Here is a 12628-nt window from a genome sequence, read left to right as displayed (position 1 = left end):
CCTATTAGCAGTGTCTACACCAGCTGGTCACTCTCTCCTTCCTGATACATACTCTTCACTTGTTTTCCAGGACATTTCACTTTCCTGGTTTCCTCTGATCTCACCAATTGTTCCTTCTTAGACACCTTTGCTGATTTCTCCTCTTCTCACAACCTCTTGGCGCTGACATGGCCCAGGGATCATTCTCTTTTCTCTGTACACTCACTCCCTTGTTGAGCTCATCCAGTTTCATGGCTTCAAGGGCATCTATCTATCAGCACCTTCCAAATTTATATTTCTAGCACAGAATTCCTTCCTGAATTCCAGACTCATATCTGTCTGTTCAAAATCTCCACTTTGATACATAGCAGATAGATATGGGCAAAAATGAATTCTAATTCCACCACCACTGACTGTCCTCTAAATAAGCTACTCTATCCTTAGCTTTTCCCATCTAAGTTGATGATAATACCATCCCTCCAGTGGCTTGGGCCAAAACCAAAAATCATTCTTATTGCTTTGTTTTTTTCCCCATATCCTACATTCAATGCATCCGGAAATGCTATTGGTGTTACTGTCAAAATATTTATAATCTGACTACATCTCAATACCTCCATTACTACCATCCTGCTCTATGTCACTATAATCTCTTACCTAATTGGTCTTCTTGCATCCACTCTTCTCTTCCTATAATCTCTTCTCAACATAGTAGCCAGAATGATCCTTTTAATAGTGAGATCATACCATTCCTCTGTTTAAACTCCTTGGTGACTCTCTATTTCACTCAGCATGAGCATGCATTCTCAACAGGAATAATATCATTTCCAGGGGGATGGAAAGTTGTTTCTTAGGGGTCAGGGTTAAAAAAAATCTTGGATATTACAATGGTTTGTGGCTGTTTGGAGGGCCACAGTACATAGACAAATGTAAGTTATATCTATGGTATTAACATTTTATGAGATAGTAGTAGTTAGGAAAATAAAATCTAAAAAGTCTCCTAAGGGGCAAAAACAAAACCAAACCAAACAAACAAACAAACAAACAAAAAACAACCAAAAAAAGTTGACAACTAAGAGGAAAAATCAAATTCCTACACAGCTGTACATGATCTGGCCCCCATTATCACCTTGCGCTTCTCTCCTAATACTCTCTCCTTGATCAGTTTCAACCATATTGGCTTCTTTGCTGATTCTCATATATATCAGTCATGCACATTCATACACATACACACACACACACACACACACACACACTGAACCTTCACGAAAGTTACCTCCATGGATATTCACTCTCAGGTTTCTCCAGGTTGACTCCCTCACCTCCTTCCAGTCTTTGCTTGAGTCTTCTCAACATCTCAGAGAGACCTACCATTGACTATGACCACCCTATTTAACTCTGCAGCATGTTCTCTCTTACCTTCACTCTGGCCCCCATTTACTCTGATGATTTTTTTCCCATACCACTCATCATCTTCTAACACACTATTTAAATTTCTTATTCTATGTATTGCTTTTTTTCTGTCTCCATCCACTAGAGTATAAGCTCCATGAGGGTAGAGATCTTTGTTCTACCCACAACCTCTAGAACAGTGTCTGGTATAGCATAGTAGCTTTCAATAATGAATGAATTAATCCTTTCCAGCCCTAGAGGAAAAACTTAAATCCTAGACATAAATATAAATTCTGTTGAGTATGAATCTATAACTGGAAAAAAAGTATAAGGCCAGGGCTGAGGATGTGACTCATGACCACATTATTAATTCTGTCTGGGACCCCCTCCTTAAGGTCATAAAAATAACCAGAAATTGAGGTATGTTAAAGCTGTATCTGGAGCCTAGCCCAGATGGAGAGGGACTTTTTGCTTGGGCTTCACATTCACAAAAGCCTCAAATGTAGGTTTTGAACATTCCTTCCAAAGGGAGTTGGTTATATATTCAGCCAGAGACATGCCCACAAGAAAAGAAAGAGACTTACAGATTACAACTTAACTGGTGTCTCATTACAGCATTCTGCCTCACAGATTAGCTTTGTAAACCTGATAATTATTGCAGGACTGTCAAAACCATAAAGCTTTGTAATATCTCTGTGTTAAAAGCATCCATTTGTTAAATGTAACCATTTCAATCATGCCACAATTTTGGAACCCTGATTTTGCTTCTCTTTGGTTTTTCACATATCACTAAATCTGAGAAATGGAGTGGCCTGAGCTTTGAGAGAGCCTGCATGTGTTAGAAGGGCTTTGTTGCCTCTTGGCCACAGAAAACCAAGGAAGTGGACTCTCCAACATTATATGGGCTCCCAGCAATCACAGACTGCCAGGCCCGAGACACTCAAATGCCTCCTCCCCTTCTGGCTCACAAATGCTTCCCCTAAGATATGCACTTACAAAGCGCATTCCTTCCCCTTTGCTCAGTTATCCCATAATACTCCGGCGTGGAGGCAGGAGAAAGCAAGTGGGAAAGGATTACCCACAACTCAGGCCCAGGTATGAATGCTGCCACAGAGACTGTCACAGCAAAGGGGCACCCACCCTATTTGGGTTTTGTGTCAACTTGGCTAGGCTATAGGATCCAGTGGTTTGGTCAAACATCAGTCTAAATTACATATACCCATCAAAAGACTTCCCAACCTTCACTCTGCCTTTCCTGGCTCTTAAGCCTGACATTTGATTCAACCAGCACTTTTTGAAGACTGTGGGGTAGTAGTCATATTCTTTGGGAATAAAGTGTTGAAAACATCACAGCCCTGACCCCGTGTTGCTCAGCTTCTAAGTAAGCTAGGCTGGCAACGAGTAGTAGTAAAGTATAGTCAGTGCTACACTAGAGATATGAGCTCCTTAACCCCATTGGAACAAAGTGTGTATGTTGGGAGGGATCAGGTTGGGGAAAAATAAGGGAGTGTGTAGTTTCCCAAAGTCCCAACCTCCAAATATCATCAAAATAGGGATCAGAGTCAATATATGAATTTAGGGGTGGGGGCACACAAGTATTCAGACTACAGCAATTATCAACACTTTGAAACCCTTTGTATCTCTTTCTATCCCATCCCTGACCCAATTTCAGAAGTGGCCATTACTCTAATTTTTAAAAATCATTCCCTTGATCTTTATCGTTTTGAAACAGATAGATAGATAATATCTGACTCCAATTCCAAGAAGAGTGTCTGGTACACAGAAGGTACTCAACAAATACTGGTTGAATGAAAGAAGGAGAAACTGTGCTCTCTACAAGAGTAGTACGATTTGTAAAAACAAAACAATTCTGATGATGGCTAATGAGCATTGTCCTGCAAAGGGCTCCTCTGTATCAAGTAAAATTAAAAAAAAAGGGAATTTTTGAGATAATATTAAGTAGTAACTTAAATAGTAATAATAAATGTAGTTGGCCGATGGAGCAATGGGAAAAAGCATCAAACTCAGTGTCAGCAAACTTAAACTGGAATTTGGCTCTTGCACTTGCTAGCTAGTGTGCCTGTGAGCAGGGCTTAGCCTCTCTTAACCAGAGACCTGCTTCCCGTTTCTATGGATTTGACTGGGTTGGACATTTCACAGAAATAGAATCATACTCTGTGTGGCCTTGTGTATCTGACTGCTTTCAGTTAGTAATGTTTTCGAGGTTTATCCACCTTGTAGGACTTATCAATACTTCATTCCTCTTTTTACAGCTGGATGAAAGGCCATTGTATGGCTATATTAGGCTTTATTTCTCTGTTGTTGAGTTTATGGATATTTGGGTGGTTTCCATCTCCCGGCTCTTAGGACTAATGCTGCTATGAACATAAAAAACGTGCAAGCGTTTTTTGCATAGACATGTTTCCAATTCTCTCAGGAGTCCATCTAGGAGTGGAGCTAACTCTGGACTGAACTTTTCCAGGAACCGCTGATGGGTTTTCCACAGCAGCGGCACCATTTCACAGCCCCATTAGCGAGGCAGGCGGGCGCCAATTTCTCTACACCTTCGCCAAACGAGGTGTTTACTATTTCGAGAACCAGCCTTCGTTCTACCTCACCAACACTTTCTGTCACTTTGGTAGCGCGGGCCTAGAAACTACTTAAAACAAGTTTCCGAGATGACACTCGGGTATTTAAAAAAATGACTTCAGAGTCCTGTTTCTAATTTTTCCTGGCAGAGAATATTTAGCTCCGCGGCTGCCTAGCCTGAGGGGAGGAGGCGGGGAACTCACTCACCGTCACACCGCTCCTTACAGAATCTCGGGAGGGAAAGCAGCTTTGGGAACAAATCCCTGTCCTAAAGAGATAGTTGCCTAGAATAGGGATATGAGTAGCATTTGAATAGCTCTTCTCGCGCATTTCACGTCATTTCACTTTATTTTCTCGCTCGTGGTCACACTGAGGAGCAGCGCGGCCAAAGGAGAAACGCTCGCCCCTCTGCGCGCAGGCGCACACCCTCAGTCCCCCCCCCTCCCTCCGGCCCCCCCCTCCCTCCGGCCCCGCCCCTCCAGGCCCTTCCCTCCGCCGACACGCCCCCTCCCCGAGCTCGGGGCTTAGGGGCTGGGAGATGGCTGTGAAGGAGGGCCTGAGACCAATCCGCTTGCGTCTACGGGAAGCGGCGCTTCGCATTGGCAGATTAAGGCTGATGATGTAGCCATGTTCCAATCCGCACTTTGGGGGGCGGGGCTTAACTTCCGGAGCGCCAGGGTAGAGGGAACCGCCTTGTGGAAGCACGTGACCTGGGTCTGGAGCCGGAAGCTACCTATCTGACAGGGAGCGCCCCCAGCACCTAAGGCTGCGATGGTGAGTGAGGACGCATGCGCGGGAGTACGCGCTAGGGGTTCTGTATGTCTGTTCCCCAATCTCTTTGGTTACCCCTACTTGGGCCTACACTCCGCCCTTACCTCCTGTCCACCCGAGAGGCAGAGAGAATCGAGATGGGAGGGGAGGCGACGTAGAGGGCTGAGGAGGGACCTGTGCGAGGGTGTATGGGCGCTGGGGAGTAGTCTGCGGGGGTGGGACGGGCCACCAGGGGAATTGGAGATGGGGCAGGGTGGGGGAAGGGAACAGCGGATCTACAGAGGCCAAGAGAGCCCAGGGTCAGAGGGTGAGGAAGATGGGAAGCCTAAGATCAGTGTTGAAGGCTTTGTAGAGGCTAGAGGGTCTGGAAGGGCCCTGGTTGGGGAAAGAGAAGGTTCGGGCGGGGCGGGGGCGGGGGGTAGGGAAGTTGTCAAAAAGCCTTGGGTTTGGAAGTGAAGGGCATCTAGGGCCATCCTGGTATGCTTCTCTAATTGCATCTTTACCCTCTAGACTTCTGCACTGACCCAGGGGCTGGAGCGAATCCCAGACCAGCTTGGCTACCTGGTGCTGAGTGAAGGCGCAGTGCTGGCGGTGCGTTCTGGGCAAGGGAGGGGGTCCCCCATGGACACAAGGCCCCGTGATCCCTTTTACCATAGCCCAGTTTAGCCTAAGTTGTCTCTAGTCTCAGTCTTAGCTATCATGCTGGGCGTGTAGTAAGCTTTCAGTAACCAATCAAATAAATCTCTGGAATCGTAGTCTGGTACTTCAGAGTGAAAGAGGTTTACTGACTTTACCAAAGTCAGACAAATAGTCTTTTGTTGATAACTGATATATATTATCCAAGTTTTCTCGAATTGTCTTTAGTTAGTATTTATGTAAGAGGTTTTGTATTTTGTTCCATGGTGCAATATAGTGTTAAGCTCTCTGGAAGTTTCAATGGAGCTGGAGAGCATGGCTTAAGGTTACAAGTTGAAAGTAATGCAAGTGGTAAAGACTAGTGAAGGAGACCAGAAAAATGAAAGATTCAACCCATGTGTTATACATTATGACAAGGAGACTTTCTTAGAGGAGGTAAGAATTCAGCTGGGCTTAAAGGATACATAGTGAACAGAAAAAGAGAGTACTCAGGGTTGGAGTGGTGGCTTTGTGTTGAAGAGATTTGGAATAAAAGATTCCATTGTGGAGGACTTTCAAGACTGGGTTGGTGTCAAGACTGGGTTAATCGTGAGGGGAATAGGAGCTTTGAAGGGGTTCGAATAGAAATGTAGGTTAAGGAAATAGTTGAGCAAGATTCTTCTATTAGGTGTGAAGATAAGCTGGGAGGGGTGGGATTCAGAAGTAGGGGGCCTGCTGTGAAAATCTAGGTCTGAGACATGTCTGGCAGCAGTGAGAAGGAGCAAGGAGAGAAGGAATTTTAAAGGAAGAATCAATATATATTGGTAATGACTAGAGATAGGTAACAGAAGAGATACTTCTTCATGTAGTAAGACTGAGCCCAAGCCTAGACTGATGGTATCTTAACAAAGAGGAAATTAAGAAAGGAAGTTGATTTTGGAGGGGGTGAGATAAAGGGGAATTTTGATGACTTGACTTTAGATATTTTGATATAGAATGAGAGCAGTTAGAGTACATTGCTAGGAACTAAGCATCTCGCCAATATCTCAATGTAATCTTCAATAAGCCCATGGATAGGAACTTGTCCCAATTTACAGATGAGAAAACTGAAGTGTGGAATGTCTAAGAGAACAAAGGGCACTTCCTTAGTTGGGAGGTCCATGTTGAAGAGGTTGGGAGAGGAAATTGAGACAGTTACCAGAAAAGAGGAAGCCTAGGTCACAGTCATATCATTACCCAAGGGCTAGGTAGTAGGGAGGGGCTCAAGGACAAAAAGTATGTTCAGTTATGTTTCAGATTCTGCAGATAGGGCAACAAATAGAAAGACTGAGGAAAAGAGGGAGACTTGAACTAGTCAGTGGTGGATGAGCACAGATGTTTGAGAATGGTTTTATTAAGAAGTGGGGACAAGGGAAGAAATCAAGTTTCAGGGATTAGGAAAGAATGGTCAGTAAAGAAATGAATGAGAGTCACTGCTCACAGGGGGAAGCCCCATATTGTAAGGATGAGAAACAAGATGGCCTCAATAGGAGCAACAATATCATAGGAAAGTTTTGGGTTTGTTTTTCCAAAAATGGGGGGTGACCTTAGGGGTACTAGGAAGTTGAGAGGGAGAGGTTACAAACACTAGAGCCAAAGTGACTGTTCTTGGAATTCTTTCCCAGTTCTGTTCCCTAATTTCTGCCATCCCTCCTCCTCCCTCTGCATGCAGTCATCTGGGGATCTAGAGAATGACGAGCAGGCAGCCAGTGCCATCTCTGAGCTGGTCAGCACAGCCTGTGGTTTCCGGCTGCACCACAGCACGAATATACCCTTCAAGCGCCTGTCCGGTGAGCCTCAGCCCCTGCCCCTGGTGGTGGTGGTGGGAGGGGGTGGGGGTTGATCCCAGAGGCTTCTCTTCTCAGGGGGAAAAAAACACCTGTCTCCTGCCAACCTCCCACCATCTCCCCCTGGGGTCCCTGGTTCTGGCTACTTTCTTCCCTTTGGGTGGGATTCATCCCTGCATCATAACTGTGAGAAACCAAGAGAAGGAAGGAGACATAATGGAGCCCTCCTATCTTCAAATCTTTGAGCCTTCAACTATCAAAAATGCCTTTGGCTTTTGATCCCACCAGTTGATGTGACCCAGTAGAGGCCGTTGTACCCCACTAACTCTGTGCTCCCTTCCCTCTCCTGGGTGGGGGAAGGTGTGTCTCCTCTCCAGTGGTCTTTGGAGAACACACGCTGCTGGTGACCGTGTCAGGACAGAGGGTATTTGTGGTGAAGAGGCAGAACCGAGGCCGGGAGCCTGTTGACGTCTGAGCCTGCCAGAGGGCAAGGGGCAGAGGTGGATTGGGTCCATGAGCCTCCTCGATGAGGAAGACGCAAACCTTCTCCACCTTTTTCTTGGCTTGCTGCTAGAACTAAGGCTTTCTGCTCACCCACTTCCCCTCCCCTCCCCTCGAAGGGCAGAGGCTTGGGGACTTTGCACTGTGTCGGGGAGAGTGAGGGCAAGGGGATCTCCCTCTTCTTTCCATCCCTCCCTCCCTCCTAATAAAACATGAGTCTGATGTTCCCAGGCCTAGGAATGTGTGTATGAGGGGCGTTACACCCCAAGTCTGTCTTCCATCTTCTAGGGAGACAGTCATGTATGTTGGACCAGAGGGGTAGTGTATATAAAACTGGCAATCAGAGGATAATATGGTAGGAAGGGGGTTGAGGGGAGCTATTTGGTGTGCATGCTGAAGGGAACCACTCTGAGCCTCTGGGGTCTCTGCTCCTGCTGCCAACACACAAATGAAAATCATTCTTCCCCCTCCTGAACAGGCATTTAATAGTCTTATTTCAGTTGGAAGCAGTAATTGGAGAATAAGTTACAGGAACAGATAGATTAAAAAAAACAAACAGAAAAAAAAAAGAAAACCCCACACAACTTAAAGTGCTTCAGGCTGCAAACGTAAACATAAGGGGCAGGAGGAGGCCACCTGGCTATCTCCCCTTTCCCCTGAGACAGGAGGGTCATTGTCCGGGTCCCTTTACCATCACCACCCTCTAATCTCAGCCCTGCAGGTGGGTGGGAGGGAGGGAATGTCAGAGGCAGGAGAGACAACTTAATAGGAACAAGGAATACACTTTGTAAACTTAGAACCAGGGTACAGGGTGGGGGGGGGAATGGAAGGGGGGCAAGGGAGCTCTTGAAGTCCCTACCCTGGCCTCGGGGTGGGGCCTTCCCCCCCCCCCCAAGGGAGATGAAGAAATACTGTTGGCTTAGTGCTGTAGCCGTACCCGCCCATTTTACAGCTTCTCCCCTCGTCCCTCATCAGCAGACACAGACAGGTGGCCTTCTTGGGCCTCCTCATCCACGGTGGAAGGCATCCCAGGGGAGGCAGAGTCTGGAGCCAGGACCCTCTCCAGGGCCTTTTGGTTTCTGGGAGGTAAGAGGGAGGAGAGCCTGCATGGTGCTACTTGACAGGCTCCACCACCAGGACCTTGCACTCACGCTTGGCAATCTTGTCCAGAGAAAGCACAGCCTTGTCCGGGGGCAGGTAGAGGGGGCGGCCCACAGGCGAGGCCACAGGAGGCGTGATGGCCCTGCGCTCCATCACGCTGCCTGACCTGGGAGAAGGCAGAGGCTGTGGGCTCCGGATCACACCCCAGGACCCTGATCTGCTCCTGCCCCAACCCTGGCCTCTACCCGGTACAGTGGCACCAATGGCACACCTCCCCTGCTTCTGTACCTCATGAGGTGGCTGCGGGACGGCTGTTGGTGAGAGAAGGATTGAGAACGGCCCAGGCTAGCCTGGTGTCTCTCCACCAGGTCCCGGACAGCAGGGCTGCTAGGGCTGCTCTTTCGAGAGAGGGGCCGGGCCTCAGGCGGAGGGTGGGACACACTGGCTGTGAACTGCAGCTTCAGTTTCATGTGCTGGCTCAGCTGGCGAGGGGAGACACAGGTCAGTGTTCCAGCTCAGCCTCCAGGCCCCAGCCTTCCTTTCAAATCAGGTTCCCCATTTGCCCTGCCAATGCTGGATCTAAACTCCACCTTCATTCTGCGTGGCTGTTCAGTGCCACCCATGGTATTTCTTCCACAGAGGCTGGTGGCTCTGACTCCTCCCACCCCGACCTTCCACACAACCCATCACATACAGTCCAGCCCCTCCCCAGCCCACCTCAAAGAGTCCCGTCCTCAGAGCCTGGAAGGCCACACTGAAGGTGAGCGCACTGCCTTTCCGGGAAAAGCCTAGGTTGTTGAGGGGCGTGTGGCAGACAATGGAGTCCAGGGCTGCCTGCATGGCCCGTCGCTCCTCCTCACACAGCTGCTTTCCTGGAGGGGGATGGCGGGGGAGGGGGGAGTTGTAAATGACAGAACCAGCCACCAATAAACACATCTGTACAGAACTTCTCAGTTCACAAAGGGCTTTCATGAGCACTCCTCAGAGCCACTCTGTGGAGTAAACTGAGTATATGTCATCTTTTGCTCAACTTCTTCATAAATTAACACCTAATACTTACTGTGTGCTGAGGTCTATTCTAACCACTTCACTTCTGTTAAACTGTTAAATCACCAAAACAACCCCATGAGATATTATTTCCCCCCATCTTAGAGAAGAGGAATCTGAGTGAGGCTCAGAGAGATTAAGTAACCTACCTAAGGTCACACAGCTAGTGAATGCGAGAGGTAGAAATCATACATGCCAGGGAGCCCAGATCCAGGGTCAGTGCCCTTAAATCACTGCCTGGCTGGTTCTTCAAACTCTCCATACGTGACACTCTGAAGACCACCCAGGTACAGAGCCGAAGCAGCCTGCTGCAAGCCACCCACCTCCATGACCTCTTTTCCCTTCCTTTGGGACTAGGTCCCAGAGCCCAACAGCCCACCTACCAGCCTGTGCATGCTCCGGGGTCCACACAAGCCTCACAGCAAGGAAGTCTTGGAGATTGTTGAGCAGTGTATAGGTAACAGTGAACCGCTCATAAGTCCGAACGGGGGACTCACAAGAGGCAGTCATCACAAAGCATGGGCGGTCCAGGCGGATGCTGGGCAGGCTAGAAGCAGTGTGAGAGGGAAGCAGGGTGTGTGTTGTCACACGGTGAACAGGAGGGTGGTGCCCTGTGGGGAGTCCCACAAACTCACCGGTAGTGGGTGTAGATGCTCTGGGTGAAGGGCAGCTTCGGGGTAGACCACTGAACCACAGCAATCAGGGGAACCTCTAGGCCCTGTGGGAGAGACAAAAGAGAACATCATCTATATCTACAGTTCCTTTCCATCTTTTGTCCCCCACCCCACCCCCCCGGCCTTTCCTGCCCACTGCTCTTTCTTAACCCTGTTCCTTGAGCATGCCAGCCTCTTATACTCACCTCCTTGGCCCCTTGAGGGGGTTGCTCCCCCCCTCTCAGCTGGAACAGGAAGTTGTGTTCCTCCAGGGCACTAAGCGGGCAGGGGAAGCAGCCAGAGGTACCAGGGAGCCGGCAAAAGGAGCCCATGGAGACTTCCCCAGATTGGTGACTAGTTCAGCAGAAAGAGGGACAGAGCTTGATCTTTTCATGCCAGAGCCCTTGACCCTGCCCCCATCCCCACTGTGTGGCTGTGCCCCTCCTCAGAACCTCACCAGACATTGTCCACTAGGAGCACAGAGCCATCGGGCATGACAGGTAGATAACTAGCATTGAAGTTTGGGAGAATACGGATGTCCCAGATGGAAATTTCCTCCTGGGAGGAGCTGTTCAGCACTGTGGGAGGTAACAAGCTCAGCCAAGAGTACCTGGGCCCCTCAAACCGCAGCTTTACCCCTCCAAAATGGACCGATCCCCACCAGCGTGCTCAGAGTAACTGACACCCCCCCCCCCCCCCCCCCCCCCGTCATTACCCTTGCTGCTACACAGATCTGCTCACCCTTGAGCACGGTCAAGTGTTTTCCAGCCACAGTGAACTGGCGGCATTTCAGAACTGGAGGGGGCAGCAGAGTCAGCAGGGTGCTCACTGCGGAGAGGGCAGAGGCAAGAACTGACGAGCTGAGCTCAGACCTCACCTCCAACCCACAGTTCTAATCTTCCTGGACTCTCCGCTCAGGCACTTGGCCAGTATCACCCTTCCACTCTGTCCCCCAAATTCCAGACTCTAGCATTTCCTCTCTGCATTCTCCCCACCTTGGGCCTTGAAAGCGCTCTGCTCCCCCCGGAAGGTCTCCCCGGGAGATCGGGTCTGCAGCAAGCGCAAGTAGCCTTGATCTCTGACCTCTGGTGCCTCAACCTCCCGTTTCCACACAGTCACTACAATCTGAGCACAAGGGACACAGGACTGAGGTCAAAGGAAGCGACAGCCAACCCAGCCTTAGAATGGGAGTCTGAATTAGGACAACAGCTCCACCCCTTGCCAATCTTACCTTGGCCTTAGGTGTCCCTGGGGGCAGTCTATCCAGTGAAACGGTGAGTGGGAAGATGACCTCATCTGTGGACACAATTGGTTCCTCCACAGGCAGCTGGGGTTAGTGAAAGGGGTAAGAGGGCGGGAGAGTCAAAGAGGCAGCCTGCGGCGTTCCCTTTAAAATGTGCAATCCGCGGTTCTTCTCCGCCAGGCCTCTGCTCTCCTCCTCCGTCACCTGCCTCTTCCAGGGCCCCCAGCGTCCATCCCCTCCTGTCTCTGGAGCCCAGCAAACCGCCCCTCCGCCCCGTGCCTTGTCACCCCGAGCTCCTCACCGTGGTCGCTCCCCCTGAGGTAGCAGGGCCCGGGCCGTGGGTGAGGAGGGGGCTGCAGCCTCGGAACAACGCCCCACCGCCAGGATCCCCGCCCCCTGGGGGTTCGGGATCCTGGTCTCCGGAGCCACCGCCCCCGGGCGCCCCGCCTCCGGCGCTGACCGAAGCCAGGGCGGCCAGGGCCGTTGCCAGTTCTGCCCAGGCTCCCCGGGAGCCCAAGCCCGCGCCGCCCCCGGCGCCGGGCCCCGCGCCTCCCCGGCAGCGCAGCACCAGCAGGAAGCGGACAGTCTCCCCCAGGTAGAGATGGTTGCGCCGGGGCAGCGACCGGTACCGGCCCGGGTCCCCCGCCAGCTCCGCGCGCGGCGGCAGCGGCACCGCCGGGAAGTACATGGAGTAGTCACACTGGGACTCCATGGGGCGGCGAGGACGGCTTGGGCCGGGCCGGCGGAGGGCGAGGGGACCGCTGGGCTGGGGCTGGGGAGTCCCGACACCCGACCGGGGCTGCGGGCCGGGAGACCAGCCGGGGCCGGGAACCGGGGCGACAAACCCGGTACCGAGACCCCGCAGGGCCGGAACCGGGCTGCTGGGCCGATTGACTGGCGAGAAACCGGAAGCG

General features: G+C 50.5%; 3 protein-coding genes across 12 annotated transcripts in view; 1 reads left to right on the top strand and 2 right to left on the bottom strand.

Moving 5' to 3' along the window:
- The window catches only part of LOC102156373 (NXPE family member 3-like), a 64630-nt gene extending 60278 nt beyond the window's left edge, over positions 1-4352 (bottom strand). For all 5 annotated transcript variants that reach the window (XM_038539312.1, XM_038539313.1, XM_038539311.1 and 2 more), the window contains exon 1: positions 4165-4352. Coding sequence is in view for 1 of the 5 variants with exons in the window: in XM_038539310.1 (XP_038395238.1) it covers positions 4165-4287 (123 nt within the window). In the remaining 4 variants the exon portion in view is untranslated. The remainder of the gene's footprint in view (positions 1-4164) is intronic.
- A 226-nt stretch (positions 4353-4578) lies between these two features.
- On the top strand, positions 4579-7897 carry LAMTOR4 (late endosomal/lysosomal adaptor, MAPK and MTOR activator 4). Of its 5 annotated transcripts, none has more exons than XM_038539307.1 (4): positions 4579-4731; positions 5239-5319; positions 7055-7172; positions 7520-7897. In XM_038539307.1, exons 1-4 carry the CDS (start codon positions 4729-4731, stop codon positions 7642-7644), a joined length of 327 nt encoding a protein of 108 aa, XP_038395235.1. In that variant the 5' UTR covers positions 4579-4728; the 3' UTR covers positions 7645-7897. The 5 variants fall into 5 exon arrangements, with proteins under 5 accessions (XP_038395235.1, XP_038395236.1, XP_038395234.1 ...); XM_038539308.1 differs by having other exon boundaries at positions 4583-4731; positions 7547-7897; XM_038539306.1 differs by having other exon boundaries at positions 4724-4773; positions 7547-7897.
- Positions 7898-8131: 234 nt separating this feature from the next.
- Positions 8132-12620, bottom strand: TRAPPC14 (trafficking protein particle complex 14). 2 transcript variants are annotated; one of them, XM_038539302.1, is made up of 11 exons: positions 12016-12620; positions 11703-11798; positions 11467-11596; positions 11213-11299; positions 10929-11049; positions 10678-10825; positions 10454-10536; positions 10202-10365; positions 9489-9643; positions 9060-9253; positions 8132-8937 (listed from the first exon to the last, which is right to left on the bottom strand). In XM_038539302.1, exons 1-11 carry the CDS (start codon positions 12424-12426, stop codon positions 8784-8786), a joined length of 1743 nt encoding a protein of 580 aa, XP_038395230.1. In that variant the 5' UTR covers positions 12427-12620; the 3' UTR covers positions 8132-8783. The 2 variants fall into 2 exon arrangements, with proteins under 2 accessions (XP_038395230.1, XP_038395231.1); XM_038539303.1 differs by lacking the exon at positions 11467-11596 and having other exon boundaries at positions 12016-12039.
- Between the last annotated feature and the right edge of the window lie 8 nt (positions 12621-12628).

Source organism: Canis lupus, chromosome 6 (assembly GCF_011100685.1).
Source record: "Canis lupus familiaris isolate Mischka breed German Shepherd chromosome 6, alternate assembly UU_Cfam_GSD_1.0, whole genome shotgun sequence".
Lineage (NCBI taxonomy): Eukaryota > Metazoa > Chordata > Mammalia > Carnivora > Canidae > Canis > Canis lupus.
This window is presented reverse-complemented; position numbering and strand designations above follow the sequence as displayed.